A 25,264-nucleotide genomic window follows, 5' to 3' on the forward strand; every position below is an offset into this window, starting at 1 on the left:
CATCAAAATGTCTCAGGGATTGCACAAGCCCTCACATACCTGGGCCTTCCCAAATGGTAACTGAGGCTCCCATGAGACAGAACTCTGAAGCTCAGCACCTGGAGACCCAGCTGGCAATGCTGCCTCTGCCTCATTACTAGCTGTGTGAACTTAGGTAAGTCACTTGGCCCCTCTGGGGCTCACTTGGCTTCCCTGTGCAGTGGGAGAGGTGAACATGGCCTTGCCAACATCTTAGGGTTATATATGAAGTAATGTGAGTGAAAGGGACTTGGAAAGGGTAGAGTGGCACCTAAAGTGGCTTACTGGGCTTTACAACCACTGGGAAGTGTGGGGGAAATTCATCGGAGAGTTGATGTGGATGGTGAAAGGTTCAAAACATGAAAATCCTGGGGACAGGCTATAGAAACTGAGATTCTATCCATGTTAAACAGAGAAGTTTGAGGGCTGTATTCCAGCCTTTGACTGGTTCTTACTCAGAACATTGTGACTAACTTCTATTAGGTCTCCTGAGGAAAAAACAAAATAAAATGCATACTAAAATGGAGTGTATTCTATCTCTGAAGAATGTCTTGTGAGCGTATTAAATACCGGAATGAGTTACTAAAACAAGTTTGGTATTCTTTCTCTGATGGCCTTAGGAGAGATTCATACCTGAGTGTGGGTGGTTTAAATGTGATTCTGGCTGAAGATAGAGGAAGACACTACAAACTTAGTTCCCTTTTTTGGTTCCTGGAACTAAATTCATAAGAATTTTCAGGATGTGAGCTCCATGAAGACAGGGAATTTTGTTCACTGATGCATTCCAAGCATCCAGCATAATACCTAGCGTATAGTAGGTGCTTAATAAATATTTGCTGAATGGATAAAAGAACACTATGAGCTAGTCTGGGCATTTGGAAGTGAGACAAGTTACCCTCTGGTTCACCTACCTGCTTATCCACAGCCCCTGGCTCAGCATGCTATGGGCTGAGCCTCTAAGTTACAGCAGTGGCCTTCAAATCTCAGGAAATTTGGACAAGGTGTCTGTATTAGTCAGGGTTCTCTAGAGGGACAGAACTAATAGAATAGATAAATATATAAAGGGGAGTTTACTAAGTATTATTTCACACAATCACAAGGTCCCACAATAGGCTGTCTGCAGGCTGAGGTGCAAGGACAGCCAGTCCGAGTTCCAAAGCTGAGTCTGATGTTCGAGGGCAGGAAGTATCCAGCATGGGAGAAAGATGTAGGTTGGGAGGCTAGGCCAGTCTCTCTTTTCACATTTTTCTGCCTGCTTATATTTTAGTTGTGCTGGCAGCTGATTAGACTGTGCCCACCCAGATTAGGGGTGGGTCTGCCTTTCCCAGTCCACTGACTCAAATGTTAATCTCCTTTGGCAACACCCTCACAGACATGCCCAGGATCAATACTTTGTATTCCTGCATCCAATCAAGTTGACACTCAGTAGTAACCATCACAGTGTCTCAGTCCTCTTCATCAGGGATTTGCATGGTAGGGAAGGAGTCAAGTCCACTCAGGTTCAACTATAGCCACCCACCCATCTTTTACCTGATATTTATACATACTGGGCTTCCAGATACTAGTTTCTATTTGTTTGGTAACAGTCCACTCGAGTTGCTATTCTATGAGAGCAATCTGTGATTTTAAAAAGCCTGACATACAGGAAAAGTGAGGGAATAAGACCCTTGTTAAAGCACCTTCCATCTCTAGGATTTCTGAGTAACAGATGAGGGGACCAAAATGGTCACTTTGGACATGTTTTTGGTGCCTCTTGTTTCATGAAATTCAAATAAAGGGAAGAAAGGCTGTAATAAATTGTTCCAGTTTTCCTCTTTTTGAAGTGTTCATGGGTTGTTGTCTGAATAATCATATTTTAAAAAGCAATCTGTCTAATTCTAAAAGGCTGGGGGTTGCCAGGTCTCTGGGGAGACTCTCTTTTGAGCATACAAGGCCATTTATTGAAATCGTTCTGTTACTCAGTAGTGAGCACATTGGCACCACAACAGCCCTCAGAGGGACGCACACAATCTAGTTAATTATGAGGATTCAAGAAGGAGTATGACCACGTATCTGGGCCTGCTGTTAGTATCAGGAGAGGCAGACCCACCAAGGCCTAGTTCCAAAGGGACTCCAAGGGACATTTCCCTACTCCCCTCTCTCCACATAAGAAGGAAAACACAGATACGGACCACTCTGCACCACGAGGAGAGGAAAAGAGGCCACCTTGAAGGGTCTTAGGATTGGTCAGCAAGCAAACAAGTCACAAGTTGAGTTCGGTGGTTGATGTCTTGTCCTGGAATCATAAACTTGGCCTCCCACTCTACCCCAATCTATATACAGCCCTGTCTCTGAAGGCCCCGCGACCCAAACAATTGCCTTGGGAGACAACAATTATATTTGCAGTATTATCTTGCTTTTCAGAATGTGGTCTTCCTTGGATGTCTCACAATGCTCTGGTCAATGGCACTTAGGGCAGGCATACCCAGTCTCATTTTAAAGATGAAGAAACAGAAGCTCAGAGATGTTAAGTCACTTGTCTAGTTACACCGGTTAGAGTAGGTACTGGGAACACCAGTAATGGCGTCAGACTACTTGGGTTCATGTCTTGGCACTTCCACTTAATCAGCTCTGCAACTTGGGCTTTGGTGACTCAGTTTCTTGAGTATAATGATATCTGCTTCATAGTGTGATTGGTAGATTAAAAAAGATAAAGCATCCCACTCATGAAAGTGGTTAGCATCCTGAAATGCTCAATAAATATCAGCCATTATTATGATGAAGAGATAACCATTAAGGCCAATTCCTAATCTCATGGTATTTCCAGTACACAGTGTTGTACCCAGCACCAGCTTCTTGCATTCTCTTTCTGCCCAATCCTTTCCCCTGCTCCCACCACCTTCCTCACTCAAAATAGTGAAGATGTAAAACTCTTTTTCTAAACATTATGGCTCCCTTGGCTGCTACTTAAAATTCTGGCAGGCACAAGGGGATGTGATGTCTCTACCTCTTTGTGGCATGAGGTTAAAAAGTATCACTGGATACAGGGAAATAAAAGCCTATCTCCCAAGGCTGTCACTAAAGGTTTGAGTGATGTGACTGCAGCAAGCACAGGTGGTGCCTTGTAGCATCAACCACCCACCCCAAATAGCACCATGAGCCATTGGCAGAGGCAGAACTGGAACTCTGTGCCTGGAGTCCTTTCCATTCCCCAGGCTACCTCGATTGCCCTGCATCTGGGACCACTAGCAGGTGGGAGAAGAGTCAGGAAGGAGAGGGGGTGGCTCACTGCTGGCTGCTACCATGTCAGTAGCACTCACTATCCTGAAGACAGAGAGTGGCCCCTCACAGCTTAAAGATTTAAACCTCTGCAAAAGGGGGTATCTGAGGACAAACCTTTCAGAGGATGCTTTCCAAGGTCCTTGCCCTTGTTCTAAATACAACATCTCCCTAAGAAATTGTTAGACATAGCATGAAGGGGGATGGGTAGAATTAATTGGGAACTATCTGACAAGACAGTATAAAAATCTCAGATGCTTCTCGTCGCTGGAAAGGCATATATTGGATTCCTATCCAGAACTTTGCTTGATTGGAATATAAACAGAGAACACATTTCTGATGTCCCTGCCTTAAAGGGATTTATAATTAAGTTGAAAAAGTAATGGCATAGAGAATATGGAGAGGATCACACGAGGACGTGCTCCTCCATGGGCTGCACAAGGCTAAGAATGTCCCTTATGGAGCACTGTCTCTAGATTTTGCAGGCCATTTGCTAACCCATTCTTCCTGCATTTTATATTTCGATTCTATATTCCCAAACCTCCTTGGAAGAACAACAGTGCTATTGTTATGTATTGTGGTCTTACTGGAAAAGAAAGATGATATATTAATTAGATTATTATTAATGTGGAACTTGGCTTTCCAAGTTTAGATGACATTTTCCTCAAAGGTATTGCTTGTTTTAAATTACATGCCAGTAACCTCTGCCTTCTGGGTTCCTTTTTCGCCTGCTCAGTAATGATATTATCAATGTTCTTGGAAGCTGAAGCTCAGAATTTTGGAAAAATGCAACAAATACTTCCTATATCAATGTTTGAAGTATAGCCACTGTCTCACTTTTATCTGCTGTGGTTGTTCTACATTATGTAATGTACTTGAAACATGTGGGCTTTGGTGATTGAGAGAACAGAGTTCATATTCTGGTTCTGTGTGAACTTGGGTGAGCTATCTTCCCTGAGCTTTAGTTCCCTCATCAGTAAAATGAGAATAAACAGCCGTGTTTCTCAAGGTGGTTGTGAGGAGTGAAGCAATGAACCTAGACATAGTATAGTGTCTGGTGCAGAGTGGACAGTCAATAATAATGATTTAATAGCTAACAATTACTGAATAGTTATTATATACTGACAATATGCTATGGGTTTTACATATATTATTATATTTAATCCTTAAAACAACCCTATAATCATTCTGTCCACTTTATATTTGAGGAAATAGAGGCACACAGAAGTTACAGAAGTTTTTCTTCTTTTTTTTGAGATAGCGTCTCACTCTGTTGCCAGGCTGGAGTGCAGTGGTATGATCTTGGCTCACTGCAACCTCTGCTTCCCGGGTTCAAGCGATTCTCCCGCCTCAGCCTCCCAAGTAGCTGGGACTACAGGTGCGTGCCACCACGCCCAGCTAATTTTTGTGTTTTTAGTACAGATGGGGTTTCACCATGTTGGCCAGGATGGTCTTGATCTCTTGACCTCATGATCCGCCTGCCTCGGCCTCCCAAAGTGCTGGGATTACAGGTGTGAGCCACCGCGCCCTGCCAGAACTTTTAACTACCTAGGTGTTTAAGTACATATAGCCAGGTAGTGGCAGGATTTGGGTTTGAACCCAGGACCACAGGATTTAAATCCAGGCCTTATGGGCCTCTAGAGCCTATAACCTTAACCGTAATCATGAGAAATAATGACCATTCTTATCAAGATTATCTGATTGAAATATACAATTTGTTTTTTTTTTTTGGTTTAACGCTGCGAAGCAACTGCTCTGACAACTGGATGCACTGACTGGCCTGGTCCTTTTGTCAGTATAAAAGCAAAGCTTCTATAACAAGTATGACATCATTTGGAAGAAGAAAAATTCCTCCCCATAACCTGGTAATGTAAGCAGGTTAGTAATATGTGTATAAAAATCCATAAGCTCCTCAGTTATAGCAAACTTTATTTTTTATATAATTAGAGATAATAAATTAAAGGTATAAGCTGAAAGATTCAAAAATATAAAAAGGCATGATTTGGGATGAAGATTATGCTTTGAACCTTTGTGATCAGACTGTCAGCCTATCAGTTATTAAAGTGGACACCAGGTCATGGTATACCATGCATTGATTTACCTTTTATCTTTTGCCAGCAATGGTAAAGCGATCTGCAGATTTGTCAGGATGTGTTTCTACTAGAAAAGCTGCACTTATAAACTCTATTCATTTAAAATGGGACAAAATTCACACAGTCTGTCATTTCCTTATTAAGAAATAGACAACTAAGAAATGTTTTTCATTGCGACTGTCACCAAGACACAATGCTGATATCAATAAGCATTTTTGTGTATGTTCTCCTTGCTGAAACCTTGTCAGCATGTTCTCATTTGCTTACAGAAGCTGAGTGGTAAAAAATTTCAAATGTAAAAATTCTAATGTCACTGCCATTAGCCAGAAAAAGAAAAGGCAGAGCAAAGAAAGAATCTCGGAGAATAAAGTCTCTCTGGAGACACTCCAAGGAGGATGCCTGTACCGGCTACCTTCAGCCCCAGTGCTCTAGACATGGAGATGGCCTTAGAAGTTTCCACTAATGACTTTCCCCATTCCTCAAATGAACTTTGCTTCCTCCCACCTTGGCACCTTTCAACCTCTGTTCTTTCTCCCTGGCATCCTGTCTCCACTGACCTTCCCCCAATCCTTGCACATCCTTCAGATCTCTGCTTAGAGAAGTCTTCCTCAACCTCCAAGACTCACTTCGGTCCTTTGTCGTTTTCTTTCATTGGGATCAAACACTGTCATTGTTTGTAGTCATGTATTTGTGTGATACACAATGCTAAGTCCATGGGGTGGGAACCAGGCCTAGTTTCAGGCACTATTATACCCCTGGGGTTTGGTGTAGTGATGGACACCTAGTAGAGGCACATAAAATATCTAAAGGGAACCTGAGCACCCACTGCTTGGGCCAGTGCTACTGCTTGTGCTGCTGCTTCAACAAAATTAGATCATAGAGCTCTTATCTCCTCCTGTCCAGATTTTTTGTGCCAGTGACACGTGACTTAAGTTGCACACTGGACTGGTGCAAAGCAATGCTTTCCTCAAGCTTCACAACGGTTTTGACTGGCATAGCCTGGGCTTGGTTTATAGCCTCTGGGATTACCAGATTAGTAGTGAGAACCATTTATCAGTTGTTGAATGGTTGTAGAGAACCATTTATCAGTTTTTTTCAGCATACAGGGGCACCTTTAAGAAAGCTTGGCTGGATGGCAGAGTTGGAAATTGATCTGATTTTCACTGAAGTGCACATGTTCTACGCCATTGAAGTCTGAGGTCCCCACCCTCATGAGTGTCCCCAGTTAAGGCAAATTCTGACCTTCTTATGTCTTCCATTCCCGTAACAGTATTAGTATGGAAGGGAACAAAAATGACATCACAATAGGTAGAGCCTATGATGTGCAAAAATGTTAATAAATCAAAACACAAATATTAACAAATTATTTGTGACATCCCACTTGACTGATGGTGATCCTGTCACCACATTGTAAATGAGAATTTCAAATCTGGGTAAAAAAAAAAAAAAAAACCTGAAAATCACTCAGGGGACCCTGGGGTCCAGTTAGGACCTTCAGGTTGCCACCCCTGCCTGTCACCCCAAACATTCTCCTGCAACCCCAGGAGTAAGCCTACTAAAGGGCTTCTATGCATCCTTGCTATTTTACTTTCGGGCTCTGGAATCTGGACAAAGCAAATTAGAATCTGGCATGAGTTTGCTACTCTTTTAATAGCCCTGATACATCTTGGAGTGCCCCATTTACTTGGGCATTTTTACAGCTCTATTTTAAAGAAAGTGAAAACAAAAAAGTTCAAATGTTTAATAGTAGGGACCATGGTACATGTTGGTATTCAACTCTCACATTCTCCATCCCCACACCCCTCCACCTCCAGCACAGTATCTTGCTCAGTAAACCCTGTGAAGTTTTTATTTGTCCGCACTTCTTTCTTCTCTCACCTCTTCTTGTCTCCAGGGAGGATACTGTGGGGCTGGCTCCTCTTATGACAGCGTCTATTAGTATGCTGGCTTTGTGCCAGCCTGGCTATTCCATTCACAATCTAAGTCTGGAGAGCCCAGGAACTCAAATTCTCCCTTTACAGTGGGTAGGGGGCGTGTCCATGACAGTCCCTTCTTCCTTGCCTGTAGAAAACCCTGACCTCAGCTTTGCTCTCCTCAGACACGCCAAAGAAAGGAGATGAAATTGGCGGAGGGGCCTGATTCTTCGCTAGTGGGGGGAGTTAGGCTCCCAATCCTCAAAGAACTGTTCACTTTTCAGACCTGGGTTTTCCTGAGGGCACTATGTAGCGACCACTGTGCGCTGTACTTGGATTCAGAAGACCCGGCTGCAAGTTTGGATACGACCACTTACCAGCTACGTGACTTTAGGCAAGCCACTTTAGCTTTCTGAGGTTATCCACAGGGTGGCTGGCTTGAAAGAGTGCGCCTTGATTCTGTTCCATTACCTGCACTACCCATATTTAAGGGTTGGTACTTCAAGAGACACTCAAAAAAACAAAGGTTACGAGAGTTATCTACTGACTCGTTTCAGAGGAGATTCAATAAAGGCTTCCCAGGACTGGCCCCAGGCATTCCCCGGCCTCCCCGCAGCTGCTGCCCGTCCCCGCCCCCACTCCATTCCCTGCGCACCACGGGCTGGTGCAGCGTAGCTCTTAGGGGGTGGTGTGAGTCCTTGGAAAGCTCCGAAGAATTTCAGAGGGTCAGTCACTCTCATTTACTCTAATGTGCTTTTAAGACTCCTTGATGGGGCTCCTTCCTCCACCCGCCTTCCATTGGCCTACTCCTCCGGGAAGGGTGGCAGCCGAAGACCTCGCGGTTTTCCCTCGCTCAGGCACCCCTGCCCCCTCCCCCCGGCCCGCGTCCTGCCCTCCGCGGCCTGCTGGCCGGGCACTCGGGCGTCCAGGAGCTCCCCCTCCGGGCGGCGCGCGGCGACCGCTGGCGGGTTTGCCGGCTGCGCCAGTCGCGGGGCGGCCCGGGCAACTCGCCCGCCTGCCAGTCCGCCCACGTGCGCAGAGAGGAGCGAAGCTCGAGCAGTCGCCGCGCCCGCGCTTGCCGCCGGTGGGTGCCTCACCTCAGGGGCCGGCGGGGGCCGTAACCCGAGCCCCATCGCAGGGATCCGCATTTGCATAATTTGGCTTTCCCCCCTTCTTTCGGACTCAGGGCCGGAGATGCGAGTCGGGCTCCCCTCCGAGGCGTCGTCTTCCCCATGGTCAGCGCGGGGGCCGCGGGACCCGCCGGAGCGCAGGCGGAGCGGGCTGGCACACGTGGTAAGAACGCAGCTATCTTTTCTTGCTCTGCTCTTCTCTTCTCTTCTCTTCTCTTCTCTTCTCTTCTCTTCTCTTCTCTTCTCTTCTCTTCTCTTCTCTTCCTTCCTTCCTTTCTTTCTTTCTAGGACTTTGCACATTTTTGCTGGGTGTGGGGTATCTACTAGGGTGCTAACCTTGCTGCGATTTCTTTCCACGTCCTTTTCATCCCCAATTGGAAAAAAGCGCACAGCGCGAGCGAGAAACTTTCCCAAATGTGCTCTGGGTGACTTACATCAGAGATGGCCGGCCGCCGGAGACCGGCTTTTTTGGAGAGAGAGGGAGAAGCAGCGCTTGGGTGGAAGAGCAGAGGGAGAGACCGCTCCCGGCCGCCCCAGGGCCATGACCGCGGTGCGCTGGGCCTGGCGAGAGCAGGCGCACGGCTGCAGCGGTCGAGGCAGGTGAGCGGCTGGAGAGCCGCCTGCAGCGCCGCGCTCCCTCCACGGCGTGGCGCAGTGGCTCCCGCCTGCCCCGGCCCGCACTAGGCTAGTGCCGCTCCGGGCCGGGGGTGAAAAAGGAACAGGACAGGCCCGCGAGGCTGACCCTGCGCATTATCCCTGGCCTCCACGGCTTTGGAGCGGGAAAGGGCTCTGGGGCAGTTCGCAACCTGCACAAACGACCATGAATGAGCCATGCAGGCGGCGGTGCGCTGGACTTGGGCACCCGGGACCAGCCTCCTGTGGGGCCCCGGCCAGGCCCGGTTACCTATGCGGGCTGGGGCTCACTGGTGGAAGCTTTGCGCCCAGCATGCCAGAACCTGCTGCTATTTGGACTTTGGAAAAGTTTTTAAAAATTGCTTTGGGAACTAAACAGAAGGGTTTCTACCGGGGTCTCGCAAAGTAAAAAGAGTGGGTTGGGGGATGGGGATGGCGTCTTGAAAGTGATTAGAGATGCTTTCGGCCGTCACTGAGGACCGCGCTGGGCTCACCAAGGTGTTTTTTGGGGAGGGAGAGAAAATATTTATTCTAGTACGTGTATTCTGGCTCGGGTGCGGGCAGGGCGCGGCCCTGGATAGTGGGCCATGGGGGTCAGGAGGAATCTGTGGCTGCCGGGACAGGTAGTGAAGGCTAAGACAGTGTCTTCACAGAGCCTCCTGTCCCGCGAGCCCGGAGCCCGCTCTGCCGCCGGGACACTGCTGGCAACGCGGGCGCGCGGGCGCAGTCAACAGGGAGGTGTGTAGTGTAAGGTGTGTGAGCGGGTGTGTGAAGAGGGCAGCGGGGGCGGGAGTGTGTAGCGGAAGTGGAGCGAGTGTGTGTGTGTATGTGTGTGTGGAGGGGCAGGGTGAGTGTCCAAGCTTCCATCTGGACGCCCCCACGCAGCCGACCGCCCAGACGCGCCGGGAAGGGCGCCCGCTCCGCGCAGCAGCTGAAGGGGGGCGGGGAGCGCGCGGGCAGAGGAAGGAGGGTGTCTCCGGCTGAGGATTTCTCTCGAAGCTCCCCACAGTAATTCTGCTCCTCCTAGGGTTTACCCTCCCAGTCCCAAGGTGCCCAAAATACTTAAACAAACAAACAACCCAAACCTGTTCCGTTTTCGCTCCTGTATAAATAGAACAGACTTTCCAAAAAAGCAATACGCATTCACTCTTATCACCAGCCACTTCTTTCCACCAAGTAATTCAGAAAAAAGCAGTCAGCTTCCGTGAATGCATGTAGCTTTTTTTTTTCTTCGCTGCCTCCTTTTGCTTGCGGTTTTGAGCTGCCAAGAAAGTGAGTAGGGGTTTGACTGTAGTGTCTCGGCTCAGCTCGGTTTCTTTCCGAAGTTTAATTTTCCGGAATGGCTCCCAAACAAGGGCTAGGGAGGCGGAGCCGCCGGCACCGGATCTTCGCCTTTTTTGGAAAGTCCCAGAGAACCGGAATTCCTCCCCGCCCCGGGAGGCTGAGCCGCAGCCCGGAGCCGCTCGCTCTCCCGCTGTGGCTGCGGCTGGGTCCATGGCGCGCCCTCTCTCCCGCGATCCCTGTGCCCCGGACCCAGGCTGCAGCTAGGGCCGCGTGCCCGGGACCCCCGCGGATCCCCGCCGGCTGCGAGCTGGGAGTCGCGAGCCCGGCGGAGTCCGCGCGGCCGAGCCCGTGTATGCAAATCAGCCATGTGACGGCAAAAGCCGCCTGGCCCAGCCCTGTTCCTCAGTCCATATATGGGCAGCGACGTCACGGGTATTGAAGACCTGCCCATAAATACTTAGAGCAACACTTTCCGTCTAACTGAGCAAGGAGCAATTGATTAATAGCTCGGCGAGGGGACACACTGACTGTTATAATAACACTACACCAGCAACTCCTGGCTTCCCAGCAGCCGGAACACAGACAGGAGAGAGTCAGTGGCAAATAGCCATTTTTCTTATTTCTTAAAAAACAGCAACTTGTTTGCTACTTTTATTTCTGTTGATTTTTTTTTTTTTTTTTTTTTTTTTTTTTTGGTGTGTGTGTGGTGGTTGTTTTTAAGTGTGGAGGGCAAAAGGAGATACCATCCCAGGCTCAGTCCAACCCTTCTCCAAAACGGCTTTTCTGACACTCCAGGTAGCGAGGGAGTTGGGTCTCCAGGTTGTGCGAGGAGCAAATGATGACCGCCAAGGCCGTAGACAAAATCCCAGTAACTCTCAGTGGTTTTGTGCACCAGCTGTCTGACAACATCTACCCGGTGGAGGACCTCGCCGCCACGTCGGTGACCATCTTTCCCAATGCCGAACTGGGAGGCCCCTTTGACCAGATGAACGGAGTGGCTGGAGGTAAGCCGCGTGTCTTCGCAGGCCGGGACCTGCGCGGCCCGGAGGTGGTGGGTGGGGTGCAGTGGGTGTGCGGGAATCGCAGGAGAGGATTGGGGCTCCAGGTGGACGGTGCTGATTGCACTGGCTTTGAACACTGGAAGTGGGTGTAGGAGGAACCTGCGGCAGCAGGGACCAGGGCGCGCGGGCAGATGCGCTAGGTCGCCAGCAAACCGGCGTGCGTGCGCCCCGGCGCGCCCAGCCCCGGGCGAGCGCAGGGATGGGGGTGGAAGAGGCGTCCCTTCAGGCTTCGAGGCTTGCGCAGGCCCTCTGGCCGGTAGCACTTCGACCTCCCCTCTCCCGGGGCAGGGGCAAAGTGACGGTAAAGTTCGGGGCTCCCGGGGAGAGCTGCGCGCCTGGAGAGCCGAGCGGCGGAGAAGCGCCAGGAGAAATCGTCGGTAGCTCCCTCCTGGGCAGAGCCGACCCCGGGAAAATCTCGGAGCGCTCCCTTCTTGCGGCCTGGAGGCGCTCCCCCACCTGCGCACCGCCCGCGAAGTTGAGGGGGTTAGCAAGGCGGGGGCTCCGGCCGGCGGAGGCAGGGAGTGGGTGGTGGAGGAGGGCGAGCAACGGCGGGAAGCAGCCCACGGACTGCTGAGGGAGGCCCGCGGGGGCACCGGCGACGCCGGTTTCCTTGGCGATGCCGTGGAAGTCGTCTCTCGCGGCCCCCGCACCTTCCTCGAAGCCGGGCCACTGGCCTTGAGCTGAGGCGGGGACGCGCGGCTGTCGGGAAAGGCGGAGAAGATTGGGAGGGCAGGGAAACCTACGGACTCCTTCCTCTACAGCCCCCATTCCCTCCAGCAGCCCTCAGCTGAAGCGCAGCGGGAGAGGGAGGGAGAGAAAGGCACAAGGCGCTGCGGATGGGGAGCAGCCGGGAAGTCACCCACCCGCTTCTCGGGCTCTCCTCTCGGTTTGGCAGCATCACGGCACTAGGTCGATTCTTGGGTGGTGTTTGTCCTGGTGCCTCAGCCGTGGAACCCCCAGGCAAAGAAGAGGGAGAGAAGCTCCGGGCAGATGGGGCCTTTTAAAATATTGTTGTTGCTATTATTGGGTGTTTTTTATTGGGGACTAGAGCTGCAGATGGCTGGGGGTGGAGGGGAGTTGGGAAAAGCTCATTCTGCTTTTTTGGAGGTAGTTCTTGAGTTCCATACTGTCAATGGTTGCCACAGTTGGGCTGGCCTCTTCTTACTGTCTGTGAGTCTCAATTTCCCTACCTTTTGGACTTTGCCCCAGCTCTACAGTGCTGAGACTCTGGGCCTTGGGAATGGACCTATGTGAGCCGGGGTGAGAAGGGAATCCTGGCTGTATTTTCATTGTTCCACCTCCATTCTGCCTTTTCCCTCCCCAGATGGCATGATCAACATTGACATGACTGGAGAGAAGAGGTCGTTGGATCTCCCATATCCCAGCAGCTTTGCTCCCGTCTCTGCACCTAGAAACCAGACCTTCACTTACATGGGCAAGTTCTCCATTGACCCTCAGTACCCTGGTGCCAGCTGCTACCCAGAAGGCATCATCAATATTGTGAGTGCAGGCATCTTGCAAGGGGTCACTTCCCCAGCTTCGACCACAGCCTCATCCAGCGTCACCTCTGCCTCCCCCAACCCACTGGCCACAGGACCCCTGGGTGTGTGCACCATGTCCCAGACCCAGCCTGACCTGGACCACCTGTACTCTCCACCACCGCCTCCTCCTCCTTATTCTGGCTGTGCAGGAGACCTCTACCAGGACCCTTCTGCGTTCCTGTCAGCAGCCACCACCTCCACTTCTTCCTCTCTGGCCTACCCACCACCTCCTTCCTATCCGTCCCCCAAGCCAGCCACGGACCCAGGTCTCTTCCCAATGATCCCAGACTATCCTGGATTCTTTCCATCTCAGTGCCAGAGAGACCTACATGGTACAGCTGGCCCAGACCGTAAGCCCTTTCCCTGCCCCCTGGACACCCTGCGGGTGCCCCCTCCACTCACTCCACTCTCTACCATCCGTAACTTTACCCTGGGGGGCCCCAGTACTGGGGTGACCGGACCAGGGGCCAGTGGAGGCAGCGAGGGACCCCGACTGCCTGGTAGCAGCTCAGCAGCAGCCGCCGCCGCGGCCGCCGCCGCCTATAACCCGCATCACCTGCCACTGCGGCCCATTCTGAGGCCTCGCAAGTACCCCAACAGACCTAGCAAGACGCCAGTGCACGAGAGGCCCTACCCGTGCCCAGCAGAAGGCTGCGACCGGCGGTTCTCCCGCTCCGACGAGCTGACACGGCACATCCGAATCCACACTGGGCATAAGCCCTTCCAGTGTCGGATCTGCATGCGCAACTTCAGCCGCAGTGACCACCTCACCACCCACATCCGCACCCACACCGGTGAGAAGCCCTTCGCCTGTGACTACTGTGGCCGAAAGTTTGCCCGGAGTGATGAGAGGAAGCGCCACACCAAGATCCACCTGAGACAGAAAGAGCGGAAAAGCAGTGCCCCCTCTGCCTCAGTGCCAGCCCCCTCTACAGCCTCCTGCTCTGGGGGCGTGCAGCCTGGGGGCACCCTGTGCAGCAGCAGCAGCAGCACTCTTGGTGGAGGGCCGCTCGCCCCTTGCTCCTCTCGGACCCGGACACCTTGAGATGAGACTCGGGCTGACACACCAGTTCCCAAAGGTCCCGGAGGCCCTTTGTCCACTGGAGCTGCACAACAAACACTACCACCCTTCCCTGTCCCTCCCTCCCTTTGTTGGGCAAAGGGCTTTGGTGGAGCTAGCACTGCCCCCTTTCCACCTAGAAGCAGTTCCTTCCTAGAATTTAGCCCATTCTAGTCTCTCTTAGGTGAGTTGACTATCAACCCAAGGCAAAGGGGAGGCTCAGAAGGGGGTGGTGGGGGACCCCTGGCCAAGAGGGCTGAGGTCTGACCCTGCTTTAAAGGGTTGTTTGACTAGGTTTTGCTCCCCCACTTCCCCTTATTTTGACCCATCACAGGTTTTTGACCCTGGATGTCAGAGTTGATCTAAGACATTTTCTACAATAGGTTGGGAGACGCTGATCCCTTCAAGTGGGAACAGCAAAAAGACAAGCAAAACTGATGTGCACTTTATGGCTTGGGACTGATTTAGGGCATGTTGTACAGTGAGTGAAGTATGGCCTTTATGCCGCACTCTGTGGCCCTAGAATGGCGAATCAGAGCATATCTAGTTGTCTCAACCCTTGAAGCAATATGTATTATAAACTCAGAGAACAGAAGTGCAATGTGATGGGAGGGACATAGCAATATCTGCTCCTTTTCGAGTTGAGAAATGTAGACTATTTTTTCAGTGTATATCCACTCAGATTTCGTGTATTTTTGATGTACACTGTTCTCTACAATTCTGAATCTTTGGGAAAAAATGTAAAGCATTTATGATCTCTTGAAATGAGTCAGAGGTTAACTTATTTAAGGGGGATGTACATATATTCTCTGAAACTAGGATGCATGCAATTGTGTTGGAAGTGTCCTTGGTGCCTTGTGTGATGTAGACAATGTTACAGGGTCTGCATGTAAATGGGTTGCCTTATGGAAAGAAAAATCACTCCCTGGGTTTAGTATGGCTGTATATTTCTGCCTATTAATATTTGGAATTTTTTTTAGAAAGTATATTTTTGTATGCTTTGTTTTGTGACTTAAAAGTGTTACCTTTGTAGTCAAATTTCAGATAAGAATGTACATAATGTTACTGGAGCTGATTTGTTTGGTCATTAGCTCTTAATAGTTGTGAAAAAATAAATCTATTCTAATGCAAAACCACTAACTGAAGTTCAGATAATGGATGGTTTGTGACTATAGTGTAAATAAATACTTTTCAACAATATTTTTGTTGCAGAAATCATTTCTGAAATACTTACTGGGTGGGAATTAAACAGTCATTCAGTCGCTGTGGCAGTATTTTTTAAAAACAGCACTAAGCACCAGTGAAAATGCTTTGACCAAACCATGGTCTCCAGGTCTTCTTTGCTAGCCTCTGGATACCAACCCCAAAGCAGGCTCCATTCATAATCAAACACTAGTGTTCTGGGGATTTCCCCCATGCATTAGTGTAAAAGTGGGGAGGCGTTGTTTTGACTCATTGTTCCGTTGTCTCTAACAGCCTATAGCTTCTCTCCGCTCCTGAGTGGGCTCCGGAAAATAAATACTTACAAACAAGTGCCCACTCGGAGACTACACATTTGCAACCGCTTTCAGAACCCTGACCAGGGTCTGGAACTCAGACGAGATGTGGCTTTGTGGAAAGTGTGGTGGCGTGGTCAAGCTGGAAATGACTTTCAGCTTCCAGGATTAGTCTCATGACCACAGAAAACTTTTTGAAAAGCGCTATCATCTCTTCAGATCGAAAATGCTCCCAGACGCTGCTGATGACAGCATGAATGGGTTGCCAGAGGAATTACCCCAGGACTCATTTCTCTCCAGCCTTCACTTCCCAACTGATTACCCCTATCTGAAAGGATCATTGATCTGCCAAAGGTTTGGTGGGTCTAGAAGTGACCATCAAAATACTCAGCTCATTAGATATAGATGCCTCAAGAAAATCTCAAAGATGATCTAAACTAAATAGGCCAATATAGTCCTCCATGGTACTGGATAAGGGTTTGCAAAGAATATACTGTAGGGTTCGTTTTACTGCAAGTCTTTTGTAGTGGTTGTAAAATATAAATTCACCAAAAAATAGTTAATTTAGCCACAAGTAAACAGATGATGCCTTTGTGAAGTTATCATCTTTACTGTAAAATCTGGGCCTAAATATCATTTACGTTCACCCACCTCTGGATCCTTACACAAATGTAACATGTTGCAGCAGCGTCCACTGTTTAGCTGACATCTGAAAATCCCTTTGTCTATTTGCCCTTCAGTACTGTTAAGACTCCCTCAGGCTCAACCTGTATTTCAGAACAGTAGATGGTTACAGCTACTCTGGAAACCACCTTTTGCCCTTACCAGCACTAGAATTTGAGATCCGATTTGTGGAGGGAATGAATGCCTTTCTTCTATATCTCTTCTCCATCCCTATTTCAAGGATGTAGAATCCCCCTATTCTACTATGAAACAAGAGGTTTCCGAACTTGTTTCAGATTTTTCTAGTGACTGGTGTTTTCCCATTAGTTCCTATTTCCCAGCTTGTTGGCATAGTATCATCCCTGCTTGTCCAACTTTAGTAAGTATCAGACAATGCTACATTTTGATAATTACATGATTTAAAAGAATACTTCCTTCCTACCAAGATTTCATTATATTAAAATATAGTATACCCAAATTTTGTAAGATATATTTGTCTTGCCAAATTCTAATTTTAGAGGATCTTCAATCAAGATAATCTAAACAATTACTTACAAAGCAGTAGACTCAAAAGTCATCTCAAAAATAAAAAAGAAGATATTTTGATGACAGCAGAATTGGTTACATAATCACTTTCACCCTGACGTGAGCTTGGTGAGGTAGCATTAACACACATACCATAAGGAACACCACACCTCAGCGTTTTCTCAGAGCCAACCTTGTGGCTTTTACTAGTAGATTTCAATATGTAAGGTCAGTATCTTTAATCCGATTTTGCTCTCTACTTAAAATATTCGGGGTGCTTCTTGCACACATCTCATTTTTTACATTACTCAAGAAATAAAGCACAGAAAAATGTCTTCTTCTAATCTTGTATATACACTTCTGGAGAATAATTTCTTAAAGATTCATAGTGCTTTTGAGATAGTTCAACTCATATTAAAAATGAGTTGATTATACCTACATAAGGCTTACAAGTGTTCACAAACCAGGCTATTTAATTTGATTATCCCAGCTGCTAATAAGATTAAGGCAAATTGTTTCGTGTATGTTAAAAATGGCTGCAGTGACATTTTAACCATTTAATACCACTTTTGTGTGTGTGTGTATGGAGAGTGGGGGGAAGAGCGGTCAGCATTAAAAAGTCCCAAAAATGCTGCCAGCAGAAGCTAAAACTAAACAAATTCTACAGGAGAACAAAAAAGAAAATAAGTCCTGAAACTCTTTTCTTCCAGAATGAAAGTATTTTTGTTTTCTTGTATAGTACTATCTTATTTTCCTTAGGTTAAATACAAAGTAAGCTTTTTTCTGTTATAGCAAAATAGTCCGATTAGACATTAGCTTCAGATGTGTTTTCCCTCATGCTGTTTCAAAGCTCACTCTCAAGGAAATAAACTATTTTTAAGTGTATATTACTTGGGCTTTAAAATCTGCAGAAGGCCACTAGCTTTTAGTACATAATCTTACAGTATACATTGTGAACCTTTAATGGTAATCAAACTGTAGACACCAGAGCAGGCAAGCTTTTCCCTGTCTTGCAATAATCAAGTAAGAATTATCTCTAAACAATTTGAAACATGTCTTCATTTTCCATAAGTACACTGATTTTGTTTTTCTTTTTTTGACATGCAGTCTCGCTCTTGTCGCCCAGGCTGGAGTGCAGTGGCACGATCTCGGCTAACCACAACCTCCACCTCCCAGGTTCAAGAGATTCTCCTGCCTCAGCCTTCTAGGTAACTGGGATTACAGGTGCCCACTACCATGCCTGACTAATTTTTGCACTTTTAGTAGAGATGGGGTTTTGCCATGTTGGCCAGGCTGGTCTCAAACTCCTGACCTCAGGTGATCTGCCCGCCTCAGCCTCCCAAAGTGCTGGCATTACAGGTATACTGATTTTAATCCAGAAATGCAAACATCCCCAGATTTGGGTTTGAAGATTCAATATCTATAAGGGACTTGACAAATGGTTTCCTTCTTTGACAGCAGATGCCTCATTGCAATGGAAGCGATCAGTGATTGGCTTCTGTATATACGTTTAAGTTATTTAGACCTGCAATTACAGAAGTAGCACTGCTCTCAGGTTAGAATTGGAAAGCAATAGGCAAGCCCTGAATTAAAGATATATTGCTTCTTCACCGGGCTGGAGAGCTAGAGCACAAGATTCAGAATCAGTAACAGATGAGTAATGGCAGAGTCCTCCCGAGATGCCAGGACTGAGGCACCTACAAGGAGACAACGAAAAGGGAGAATAAAAGGTGTGGATTTTGGGAGAAGTTCAGGGTTACTAGTGTTAAAAGCTCAGAAAACCCTCTCCTGTTGACAAAACACATATTATTTAAAAAGCAGGCTATCACTTTCATTAATAAATAGCAGTTGGTGTAAATGCAATCCATTCAAATCAGGCTTAGTAAAAATCAATTCTCATAAAATAGCTAAGTAGGTACACAATACTCTGCATTGATATAACTGGCCACTGACAGAACCAGATACTTTAAAAGCTTCAGAAGCATTTAGACAGACAATTTCTCACCCATGAGGCAATTATTGCATTTATTATTCACTACAAAAGTGATTAGTATCATTGTGTTCATTAGTCTTTCCTAGGGGAAGATAACTTTTATCCCACAGTTGTTATTAAAAATTATCTATATTGGAGGGAGTATATAGAACCACAATAGCAACATATCAAGTCAGTCATGACGAACAGTTTATGCACACACGTGCAACATACTTTCTGCACCACACTTTGTCTTTGTAATAAGCATATTATTTCCTTAGTGGCTCACTAAAACAAGTTACATTTTGTCTTCACCACTAATTTACTCAGAATTTATTAGTGAACCAAAAGTTTCACTGTTCTTATTGAACTGAATCTGAGATATCATATTGCTGTTTTGGCCTGCAACAATTTCAGTTACTCTTTTGAAAGCACCTTAGGTATTTTCTTCCAATTTGCTTGTAACTGAAAACTTTAAAACTTTTTTTTTTCATAATGAAGTCATAATTCTTCCTTTATTACTATCCTACAGCCAGCATGAGTTTTTGTAGGTTAATGTACTCTAGGTTGTATTATAACACACACATTGCTATTAATAATCTTTGTAAGCTAATCAACTTTTTGCTACAATATAATCCAAAAAAGTATATGATTGATAACCACATTCATTACCGTGCTACGGAAAAAAAAAACCACCTTTTATTTTGTGAAGTTTTCTAAGAAAATCATTTGCATATCTAGAATTTTATTCTCAAACTAAGTGGCATGAAGAACTGCTTCGAACTGCCCCCAAAGGCATTTTAAACGACATCAGAATGTGGAGCTACAATAAAACAATTTTAACAACCCTGGAGGAAATACTTGGTACTATGCCTGTGTCAGGTTTTATAATAAAGTGGCATGTCCTGTGGAATATCTTTTTGTGTTTTGTTTTGGTTTTATTTTTAAATCACTCACCAAGTATTTGCTTTTTTATACTATCTTAAAAACTGGGAACAAATACTCCCTCACCCTGGGTCTCTGTGTGTATAAAGAGGCAAAGGCACATACTCTTTCTCTACATACCGGGTCAACATTCCACCAACAATAGCAAATCTCCCTTTATTATAGATATTAGAACTCTATTGCCACTTGGGCAAGTCAATCAAGAGGGCTTAGACGACAGCTGGGCAAATTTTAATGTGTTTATTTCTACAATTTGTTTTTATTAAAAGTTTTGTGAAAAAAGGAATCTTATAAATAGTAAAAAGGGAGAAACAGTGCTTCATGGCCTGAAGCAAATGGTGTCAATACATCTGTAAACAAGGTGAGACTGCTCAGACTATTAAACGCACAAAAATAAAACCAGTCACAGATAGCAAGACTGTTCATTTCAGGGTTTGGGAGTGGGAAGTGGGAAGTGTTTAATCCCAAGTTTTGGTGCCCTAAAATGGCTAGCAGTCTAGTTAATTCTCAATTCTCTAGCTGTGATCTTCTGTGCCTTCTATCCCGTCCTACAGAAAATCACATTAGATGAACCCAGCGCTCAGTCGTTTTAGGGAGAGGATTGAGACAACACTGCCAGCAACACAGCTGGAAATACCCGAGTTGGGAACGTTAGAGTTCCTGAGAGAATGTGAAACAGCTATTAACATAATATTTCTCCCTACTTTTACAGTAAAATATTGGAAGTAAATAAAGATAGGGAATACAACAGCTGGCTAGGAGTGTTTTACATTCAGTTGTTTGGAAGCATAACACATTCAGCTCCTTTGAATCTTCCCGTTAGAAAATATAGAATTACTCTATCACCTTTTAAGGTACAGTAAGACAAGAAAAAAAGTCATGTGAGGATAATACAGTCTTTGCATTAAAGGTGAATCTGCAACATGAAATCTGCTCAACTCACAGATCTGGAGATTCATAGGGAAGATAAGCTCTAAGTGACCATGTCACAGAGATTATGCAGGTGCTGAATTTCTTAGTAGATGCTGCCTGAGTAAACCAGATGTGGCTACTGGGCACAGGGAGGAAAGAAAATAAATCTTGTCCTCTACATGCATAGTTATGTTGTGAGAGTGATCCCCAAACTGAAAAAATCATTTAATTTTCACAAGGAATTAATTAGGCAGGCCAGCTCACTTTAAACAGTAGCTCATCTCTTTAAACCTAGTTTTTACCAATGACTTGAACTAAAAACAATTCAAACCACTGGGTCATGCACAGTCAATAAGTTAAAACTGTAAGAAAAAAAGGGCATAAGGGCATGAGTGGAAAATAAACCCTATTTACCTAAGGGGTGGGGAGTGGGAGGAAGAAAACCACTTAGTATTTTGTATAGAATGGGGAAGAGAGGAAGATACTTTCATTATGGCTTTAGGATGGAAGCGCTTCAGATAGTCCCCTGCCCCATTCCTCCAAATCAAAGCCCCAGTGGCAGTGACGGTACCAGGAAACAATCTAGCCTCCCCGCCCACTCCGCCCCCATAACCGTGCCCGGCGGCTGCTGTCCAGTCGCCCGTGCTTCCCAAGGCTGCCGAGGAAGCGGCTGCTGCTCATTCCAGTAGATCCAACGCCCAGGATCGGGGGTAGAGAGAGACACAGCCCTTGTGGTAGGGTAGGGCACGTCTTCGGCCCACTGCTCCTGGGCGCCGGTGGCTTCAAGGGAAGACCTTGGGACCTGGATAGGGTTCTCCCTCGCACCAGAAGTCATCGGCCTGTGGGGTCTCCAGGAGCCACACCTCTCGGGGCAGGTCACAGGCCGAGCTGGAGGCCTCCTTGGGCCTGACCGGCTCCAGCACCCGGTAATAGTGGCAGTCCCGGCCGTCGTCCGGGTCGTAGGGCGGGGCCAGGATGTCCAGGAAGGCGGCAGGCCCTTCCACGGCGTCGATCTGGTGCAGGTTGTCCCGGTGCGGTGTCAGGATGCAGGGGCCACTGGCCTCGGTGTACTCGGCCCGCGAACGCAGCACGCCCGGCCGCACTGCTTCTCGCTCCCGGGGCTGCAGCGGCGGCTCAAACTGCTGCTCGGGCGGCAAGGCCCGCGGCCGTTGCCCGCCGCCCGCGTCCAGCTTGTCCATACAGCTGATGCGCACGGTGCCGTATAGCACCTTGAGCATGCCATGCATGCCCGGGTGGTCGTGCAGCGGGATGGACGTGCCGCTCTTGAGCAGGAACACGCCCAGACTGAAGCCGTCCGTCTCGTAGATATGCATGTAGGTGACTGGCGGCAGGTTGGGCGGCAGTGGCTGTAGTGTGGCCTTGCGCGGGGCGATGTTCAAGTCCTCGGCGCGGACCTGGGTCAGAAGGCTCTTCAGCTTGCTCAGGTTCTCCGGGAAGCCCGGCGGCATCGGCGCCTCCGGGCCAGAAGCCGCGCCGCGATCGGAAGCGCCGCGACCGCCCCCGCTGTCCCGGAAGGTGAGGCAAGCCTGGCGGGCGATCCGTTGGATCAGGGAGGCCATGTTGTCTCGGGGCATGGTCTGCTGCTCCTCTGCGTACCGGGGCCGGCCCCCTCCTTTCCTCCACCCCTTGCGGTCCCCGGCGGCCGCCACGGCTGCCCGCAGCCCGGGTCGAGGCGGGAGGCCCCGCAACCACCGGCCCGTCGGGCGCGCGGCACCGCCGCCAACCTCAGCAGCCACGCGCCCGCAACTGCCCGGCGCGCTCGCCTTGCGCCCCCTCTGAGCGTGCACGCGCACGCCCCACACCCCGCACTCACGCTCCGGGAGCAGATACCGGCCGCGCGGACGGTGCCAGGCTTTGCCTTACGCCCGGTGCTCCATTCATGCGGCCCGCACCTACGACGGTGGCCGGGCGCCCAGGGACCCTGCAGAGCATGCCGGGACTTGTAGTCCGGCCTTCCGCTTGAGCGCTGAGAGAGTTCACTTAGTTGATTGGAAAATGGAGGAACTATTACACATGTTGGGAATAAAGCGATCTTTTTCAGAATGCAGAGGTGTTTTTCTTGTTTTAAAAAAGATGACTCGAGGTGCAAGAGTAGCAGTCACTTGACTACAACTCCCGGCATCCCCCGCAAGGTGGAGTGACGCACTTCCGTCAGCTGGCCCGCGAAGTAGTGGAGGCTCTTGGCCTTCATAAATAACAGGGCAAGGAGGGTCGTTAACCTTCTGGCGCCGCTGGGGCCTGGTTAGCCGTGCAGGGTCGCCTTCCTTTGGCCTTGCCCCTGGGAAGGAGGCTGTTGAGTCAGCCTTAGCTCCTCACAGCCGCCTAGGTGTAGCACTGTCTCCCACGGGAATTGTAGGAGGGCGCTTTTGTAATTTTGTGTTTCCTAGGAGGGGAGGGGGTCCCGGCCGTCCTCTGTGATCACCAAGGTTACTCGGCCCAGCTGGGCCCAGTTGTTGTTTGCATCAGGACCTGATGACGCAGCTCTTCTGGTTACAGAGCACGATAGCTTTTTGCTGGAGAGGCTTGAGAGGCCATTTACAGTGGTCGTGGATTCCGAATACTAGTGGTTGTCAAATCTTAGTTTGCCCGAGAAGGGGGAGGGGGTTTTATAAATGCGGATTCCCTGTCATCACCCAGAGATGGAGTTACTAGATGGTTCTGAGGCAGCCTAGGAGAAACAGTGGTGTGCAACAGTCAGTTCAATCAGTAATTGTGAAATTAGTTCACTACACAGAAGCATCCTGCTCTGTGGCGTGAACTAACTTTTGACATAAGTAAATGACTAGAAAAGCAAGACATTAGATACTATGACTGTAAACCCTGAGTTTAAAGTCTTTTTGGACTCCCAAGCTGACCATGGGTTTCTTGTACATTTTGTAATTGGAGTGATTCAGTAAATCCTCTCCAGTTAAAATAGGCATACTTTTTTAGTGAATTACGTAACCTGGCTAATGAGTACTCACAATATGCCAGGCACTGTGTTAAGTGAATTATATAACGAATGTTATACTATTTAATCCTTGCAGCATCTCTTAAGAGGCAGGCACTATTATTATTCCCAGATTGCAGATGAGGGAATAAGTTGTAGGATAGTGAATACTAAGTACTCTGCAAGGCATAAGCAGCAAAGCAGAAACAAGTACAGTCTTACCAAAACCAGCAGCTTGAATTGGTGTAAAAGGACCAAACAAGAGTCAGGATATTGTTATTCCAGCCTAATGTGCCACTTACAAGCTGTGTGTCGTTAGGCAAATCCGACATTTACGTCCTCAATTTTTTCATTTATAGAATGCCGGTGTTAAGGAAACAATAGTTCTGAACGCTACTCATCAGAACCCCCTGGGGAGCTTAAAAAATAAAGATCTTGGGGGTCATACCTCAGATATTTTGATTCAGAAGAACTGGAGTGAAGCCTTTTTTTTTTTTTTTTTTTTGGAGCCATAGCAAGGTTTATTGTGAAGAGCAAAAGAATAAAGCTTCCTCAGCGTGGAAGGGGACCCGGGGTGGGTTGCTCCTATGATTTATATTTAAGATGCTCCCTCGTGCGATTTTTATTATTGTTATCATTATTATTTTTGATACGGAGTCTCGCTGTGTTGCCCAGGCTGAAGTGCAGTGGCGCGATCTCGGCTCACTGCAAGCTCCACCTCCCGGGTTCATGCCATTCTCCTGCCTCAGCCTCTGGAGTAGCTGGGACTACAGGCACCTGCCACCACGCCCGGCTAATTTTTTTGTTTGTTTGTTTTTGTATATTTAGTAGAGGTGGGGTTTCATCGTGTTAGCCAGGATAATCTCGATCTCCTGACCTCGTGATCCGACCACCTCGGCCTCCCAAAGTGCTGGGATTACAGGCGTGAGCCGCCGTGCCCGAACAAGCGATTCTTGATGATTAGCCCAGTTTGAGAACCACTGGTAGATCTGTAAATAGTGAACCAGCTCTCGTTAGTTAAAAGGGTGGTTATTTGCTTTAGGAAAGGATTGTTAAGATTGATTGATTTTCGGCCGGGTGCGGTGGCTCACGCCTGTATTCCCAGCACTTTGGGAGGCCAGGACAGGCGGATCACGAGGTCAGGAGATCGAGACCATCCTGGCTAAACAAGAGTCAGGATATTGTTAGTAGAGACGGTGAAACCCCGTCTCTACTAAAAATACAAAAAATTAGCCGGGCATGGTGGCAGGCACCTGTAGTCCCAGCTACTCGGGAGGCTGAGGCAGGAGAATGGCGTGAACCCGGGAGGCGGAGCTTGTAGTGATCCAACATCCGACCGCTGCACTCCAGCCTGGGCGACAGACAGAGCGAGCAAAAAAAAAAAAAAAAAGAGAGGTTGATTCATGTTCAGAGGTTGCCATGCCATTGTTACGTTATTTAAATGTACTTTCAAAGCTCATAATTAAATTTCATACAGTCTTTTTCTAAAGTGAGGAATATTTGAGAGTAAAATTCCTTCCCTTCCTTTATTTACAAATATGAATTTTTATTTATTGGTTTTACTTCTATTAAGGTATAATTAGTGGGAAGTATAGACTTCATGGAACACAGACTATATACTATATTAACATGCGAATCTGTTTGATTTCCAAATCTGTCACTTAATGGTTGTCCACACTTACTTAACTGAAGCTCAAAATTTTCGTCTATAAAATAGGATAATACACCTGTGTGAATCACTGATGACACTATGTAGAACATAGTAGCTGCCCCATGACAGTAGCTATTATAGGTTTAAAATGGCTATAAG

At 47.8% G+C, this 25,264-nt stretch overlaps 3 protein-coding genes across 3 annotated transcripts in view; 1 reads left to right on the top strand and 2 right to left on the bottom strand.

Annotated features, from left to right (window-relative positions):
- The window catches only part of NRBF2 (nuclear receptor binding factor 2), a 1,206,382-nt gene that overhangs the window by 318,861 nt on the left and 862,257 nt on the right, over positions 1–25,264 (bottom strand). The window lies entirely within an intron of this gene.
- Positions 8,341–15,191, top strand: EGR2 (early growth response 2). Its single transcript, XM_050803054.1, has 3 exons — positions 8,341–8,575; positions 11,225–11,333; positions 12,715–15,191. The coding sequence occupies exons 1-3, from the start codon at positions 8,477–8,479 to the stop codon at positions 13,974–13,976; spliced, it is 1,470 nt and encodes a 489-aa protein (XP_050659011.1). The 5' UTR covers positions 8,341–8,476; the 3' UTR covers positions 13,977–15,191.
- Positions 18,673–22,665, bottom strand: ADO (2-aminoethanethiol dioxygenase). Its single transcript, XM_050803081.1, has one exon. The coding sequence runs from the start codon at positions 22,097–22,099 to the stop codon at positions 21,287–21,289; it is 813 nt and encodes a 270-aa protein (XP_050659038.1). The 5' UTR covers positions 22,100–22,665; the 3' UTR covers positions 18,673–21,286.

This window comes from Macaca thibetana, chromosome 9 (assembly GCF_024542745.1).
Source record: "Macaca thibetana thibetana isolate TM-01 chromosome 9, ASM2454274v1, whole genome shotgun sequence".
NCBI classification, from domain to species: Eukaryota; Metazoa; Chordata; class Mammalia; order Primates; family Cercopithecidae; genus Macaca; species Macaca thibetana.